This window comes from Stegastes partitus, unplaced genomic scaffold (genome assembly GCF_000690725.1).
Source record: "Stegastes partitus isolate 25-593 unplaced genomic scaffold, Stegastes_partitus-1.0.2 Scaffold217, whole genome shotgun sequence".
In the NCBI taxonomy this organism is placed as follows: Eukaryota; Metazoa; Chordata; class Actinopteri; family Pomacentridae; genus Stegastes; species Stegastes partitus.
This window is the reverse complement of record NW_007577948.1, coordinates 430,469-436,412: the sequence shown is the minus strand read 5'-3', so window position 1 is coordinate 436,412 and position 5,944 is coordinate 430,469. Positions and strand designations below refer to the sequence as shown.

At 38.9% G+C, this 5,944-nt stretch overlaps 1 protein-coding gene across 1 annotated transcript in view; it reads left to right on the top strand.

The window, feature by feature from the left end:
* LOC103356734 (low affinity cationic amino acid transporter 2-like) overlaps nt 1-5,944 on the top strand; it is a 22,865-nt gene that overhangs the window by 7,468 nt on the left and 9,453 nt on the right. The window contains 5 exon segments of the mRNA XM_008280988.1: nt 1-180; nt 1,478-1,614; nt 2,068-2,290; nt 4,115-4,251; nt 4,939-5,045. The exon segment at nt 1-180 is cut by the window's left edge and continues 17 nt beyond it. Of these exon segments, the coding sequence (XP_008279210.1) occupies nt 1-180; nt 1,478-1,614; nt 2,068-2,290; nt 4,115-4,251; nt 4,939-5,045 (784 nt within the window).

Sequence of the window (5,944 nt, the reverse complement as noted above, 5' to 3'; positions counted from 1 at the left end):
TTCTTTATTTGCAGTGATACTTGCATTTGGTGTGAGAGAGTCTGCCATCGTGAACACTGTTTTTACTGCGGTGAATGTGGCTGTGTTAGTTTTTATCATCATCTCTGGTTTTATAAAAGGAGACATCAAAAACTGGCAAATCAGTGAGGAAACTATTCTCAATGGAACTCGACAAATGGAGTAAGTTTACACACATTTCTTTATTCAAATTACATTGTTCATGTACATAAAAAGAAAAAATTCTTCCTTACATCTAGCATTTTGTGAAAGTCTTCACCACACACACATTATTAGGATTTAGACCAGCTAAAAATAATTTAATAACATTTTTCATTAGGACAGTATATCTTACACTATGTACTGTAATTAGGTAGTTAATTAAAATAATAGCAGATACATGCTTTTTTTTTCACTAAGATGAGCAGTGTGATCTGAAGTACAAGACAAACACACACAACTGGCTTCTTAATTGGTCATTTATAGGAAGCTCACATTACAAAGCTTAACATCTGCTTTTGAACGTTTTATTGTTGTGATTTTTCTTTAGCTATAGACTGAGTCCTTTTCAACATTACGAAGAAAAAAGCAGTGAAATCACGTTTTCTTTGTTCAGTTTTAAGAATCTGAGTTTGACAATATAAGCATAAGTAGGGGTTTTTAAACTTGGCCGGAGCCCTTTGCTATGAAGCAGGATTTGAGGTAACTTGGTTTTACTTTGTTTTCAGAGCTATGACAATGATTCACTACTTACATCACCTTGATAACGAATGCTGCACACGTACTGTGATTAATGTTCAAGATAAAAGATGCCTGTAAAAATGCTGCTAATGACCCATCGGTTCTCTTACAAAATAGCATCACCTTTCATAGAACATTCCTTGGAGCTCGATGCACAGATATTGGGAGAGTTTTTGAGGAGGGCAAACGTTTTAGAGACCATCTAATCTCTTTCACTTCCCTAACCAGCACAAGGGATTTTCAGAGTGAACACCAGTCTTGCTTGATTTATTTTTTCTTCCTGTTGACTGTGACAAATTTCAAAGTCATGTCTTTGTGCTGCAGGCCTTTGTAAAGCAATATAACCCTTAAACAAAGACTGATTAAAGCACTGCAGCCTTGTGGTTGTTCACCTTATCGAATTTGCAGTAAGCTGCTTTAAATGATGTTTCAATATCGTTCCATTACTCCCAAGAATGTATACCACTGCCAGGATTTCAGCTGAAAATATGAGATACAAACTGCTTACGCACTTCAAGAATAGGCTATATCTAGGTTACACATTTAACTGAGTACACAGTTGTAAATATCCAGATCTACTTGTATCCTTTTGCATACATATGAACAGAATAATATAGGCAATGGTATCTGTTCTCAGTACTTCAGAATAGTTTGAGCTGCTAACTTGTAAATGGCAAACATGTCAGAGTTTACACTGTGAATGATGAAAAACTGACGTGGCTGTTCTTCCTTTGTGCAGGAACCTTACAGTGGCCAACAATGAAACTGGTGAATTTGGCGTTGGTGGGTTCTTTCCCTATGGCTTTGACGGAACTTTGGCAGGAGCAGCAACATGTTTTTATGCTTTTGTTGGATTTGACTGCATTGCTACAACAGGTACTGTTGAGTATATTACATACGTGGAGACCCAAAAGGTTTCTGTATGACTTGATTGAATAGACAGCTTCTGTACTTACTGTGATAATCCCAAACATTATTCACCGCCCCTACCTAATATGATGTGTAGTCCTTGTGTGCCATCAAAGCAACTTCAACTTGCCAAGCTACAAACAATATAAGTTCCGAAGATCCCCTGTGGGATCTGAAACCAAGTAAGATTTTGGTCCAGCATGGTCCCTGCTATGAGAGATTTGGCTCTCCGAGATCCGGCTGTTTACCTAATATCTAATATATCCCTGACCTTGACGTGTGCTGTTACAAAATAATCTGTAGTTTCTTCATCTGTGATTTTTCATAATGTTTTGGCATTATCTAGGACTAGTTCAGTGAGATAGCTTTGTTGTTTGACCTAGATGTTGAAGTATAACACTGATAAATATGTGGTTCCAGGTGAGGAGGCGAAGAACCCACAGAAAGCAATACCTATTGGGATTGTGGTATCCCTGCTCATCTGCTTCTTGGCCTATTTTGGCGTATCAGCCGCCCTGACTGTCATGATGCCCTACTATCTGCTCGACACCCACAGTCCACTACCTGTGGCCTTTGAGTACATTGGCTGGCAGCCAGCTAAGTATGCAGTGGCTGTAGGATCCCTGTGTGCGCTTTCAACAAGGTACTGATCTGTAGTCTTATAGATGAGGCCCAAAATTACTCAAGTCCATGACAAAAATTGATTTAAAGTGAAGTTTTATTTGACTGGTAGACTTCTTTGGGCTGTAAATGACTGGACTGTTTTAACTGTTCTATGTTTCTGAAATACATTTTCGCTAAACAAAAAAAATTTAAAATAAAAAAAAAAATGCCATGTCCAAAATTTTTCTCACACCTTGAAATGGTCTGAAATAGTCTAAAAACATTTGACAAAGTTTGCTTCTATACCGTTCCTAATGGCTCTTCGATTTCTACAATGTTCTAAAGCCTTCCTAATGCGCTGTACATGGAGAACAGCTGATGCAGCAGTTCTCTAGTTAGGTTCCAGTCAATAGTTTGTGAGCTGCTATTAGGGTCCATCACTGAGAGCTTTGGCTGATCATGAGATGGAGAAAAGCTATAAAGTCATATTATATACCATGCAAAAGTATGCTGTGCACAGTACAAGGAGTTCAGAATGAACAATCTCAAAGGCATTGGTAGGAAGCCAAAAGTGCCCTGGATTGGAAAGAATGGTTGCACAACAGGTCAAAGGAAGAATTATCAAAGGATCACCATCAAGATCATTGTAAAGATTTTGACTAATTCTGCTACCAACATCTCAAAGGCAGATACTCCACCAGACGCTGCACATTGCTCGTCTCCATGGACACTGACCAAGGCGGACTCTATTTCTGCAAGATGGGCTTGAAGGCAACATTTTGTGTGTGTTTGTCTGGCAACCCCTCCAAAGTAAACTGCACAATGGGGAAAAAAAGAGGATGACATAAAAATTCTGGAGTAAAACATCATCAGTCTGCATAAAAACATGTCCTCGGGCAGCATTGGACCTTCCAAGAAGACAGTTATCTGAAACATAAATCCAAAGCGGTCAGAAATGGTAAACGGACAACAATAACAACATCGTGGAGCAGCCCAGCTAGAGTCCAGACCTGAGTCCCATTGAGAATCTGTGGAGGAACTGAAGACCAGGGTGATGAAAGGAAGACTTCAACCTCAAAGACCTGCATGTAATCACAAAGAGAAGTGGAACAAAATCCCAATGGAGACATGCAGAGAGACTGTCAACAGTTATAAGAGCTGTTTCTGGGGAAAGGGTCTGAATAACTATTGATAAGACATTTATAGGAAAAAGGAAAACACAAACAAAAAGTAATTGATGACTATCACCTTTAAAAACAAAACAAAACAATTTGTTTGTAATTTCTGGCCCAAAGAAAGCTTCCAGTCAAATAATCCCTACAAAAAATTTGCCTTTTGGCATGAATAATTTTGATCTTGACCTCTAAGCAAAAAATGCCAGACTTGTCATATTTCTCAAAGTTCTCCAGTGGCTTAATGTTTAGCTTCCATAAAGTTTGGAGAAAAGACTTATATTGGACAGGGAAAAAGATCAGTCAAAATTATGGCAAAGTCAGGCTCTTCTGTCTTTCAGTTTTTGATCACTCTGAGGTACTGAAACATTGTATGTACAAACATTAATGGCATCTTCTTACTAAAATTGTCCTTTTTGTTCAACTGTTTGTTCAACACGTGTTCTGTCTAAATCAGTGTTTTCCCTGATGACACTGTCATTATTTTCTCACATTAGAGAAAAAAATCATTTAGAACCAAAGGACACTGTGCAACTATTTGCACAGGCTGAGTGCTACTAATGACAACTAGTAAAGTCTTTGTTTACAATCTGATTGTTTGTCAGAAATGTGGTGCATACTATACCATGTGAAACTGACTGAACAACCTGTTGGCCTGCTCTGCCTTCACTTCTGATATGGTTCTTCCACAGTCTTCTTGGAGTGATGTTTCCGATGCCAAGAGTGATATTTGCCATGGCCAGAGACGGGCTGCTCTTCAAGCAACTCAGCTACATGAGCGCCAGGCAAAGTCCTGTCTTGGCCACGCTGTCCTCAGGAGCTGTAGCTGGTAAGGTAGCTGTGGCAATGCTCTGAATTATACCCCTGATGACTCTGCTCATATTGTCCCAACCAACACAACTTGGTTTACTTCTAGTGGCAAGACATGGAGTTGTGACACCCTTTTGTGACCAAGAAGGTTTCTGCATCCATGTCTCCAGACAGCTGCAGATTAGCTTGTGCGTCTACACATATATACAGTGCATAAATATACACAATATAAAGTCAGCAATATACTGGCATGAAATAATGTCAACTCCCTGGCACAATTTTTTTGTTTATATTTGGACGTGAAAAGTCAAAAAATAAAAAACTCCTAGCAACTGCTTGGCAGTGTACAAAACAAACATCCAGTTTGCTTTCCTGGCACATGCCCATTCTGCATTGACTGTCCACACAGAAAGCACACGGTCTGAGGCTTTGGGTTGCACACAGATGTCCACACAGGTGCACTCAGACCTTCATGGACATGGGTGGATGATGAAACTTCTCCTATGTGGAAACAAAAGCCACAAGTTGGCCTTAATGTGTACCTGAGCAGTCTGTCAGATTAACCAAGTACATACCAAGCCTCCAAGCATTATTTTCCTGGTAATGCAGCAAACAAGCTGACAAGTGATTGAATATAAAAACTGCATTTTAAATTGTAGACTTGTGTTTGGTCACTAACATACACTGTATTTGGATGTCTTTGCAGCTGTCATGGTCCTGTTGTTTGACCTAAAGGCGCTGGTAGACATGAGTTCTATTGGGACTATCTTTGCATACACTCTTGTTGCAGTGTGTATTCTCAAACTGAGGTATGTACCCTGTATAACCAAATGACATATTCTCTTGAGTAAAATTGGCNTTTTGTGCCTCTCTTTAGCAAATTAAGCCTCACATGGTCGCAACAGAGAAACAATGTGGCTTCATAGTATTTTATGGCGTAAGCTACACTTTATGAATAAAATTGGACTTGTTCAGCACTACCGTAAATAAAATTTGGAAATTAATTACCAATACATCAGATTGAGTATTAATAATTTATCCAATCTACTTGTATTGATGAGTCTTATAATCACAAGTCATGAACTCCAATTTTGTTGACCTCTAGTTCCAAAAGAAAGTATTATGTACAACTATGAAGAGTCAGCGCTCATAGTTACAAAGAAAATGTTTGCACTGTTGCCCTGCAAAAGTTAACTTAAGAAAAACAAAGAACCCGCAAAAGAAATCAAGTTACAAGCAGTAGTTAGATTACAAAAAAATCTGAGTAAAACTATAGAAAAGCCCCACAAAAACAGCGCCATGTTGTATTCCATTGACTTTCTTCTCATACCGAAAGTTTTTGGAGCCAAATTTAAATCAGCATCTAACGAGTCATGGATGTGTCCATCCCGAGGGCTGGTGTTGAGCTTGAGTGTTCATGAGAGGTCAGAGGCCAGATCCCTTTAGCCTTGTTGGAAGATGGTTTGAGATGTTTGCCAAAACGCATAAAATTAGCCAAAATTTCCACTGGCTGTAATTTCAAAACTATTACAACAGAGACCTAATATTTTGGATTTCACCATGATTTTGGCATATGAGCACATGTGATCTTTTTTTCTGAGGATTCTGAGAGGGTGTCCTGGGACCCTCTGGTTGATTTGACATGGAATGACCATATATGCCTAGAATAGAAAGTTATGACTGTGACCTGTGACAGAGAAGGGGGATGTCAT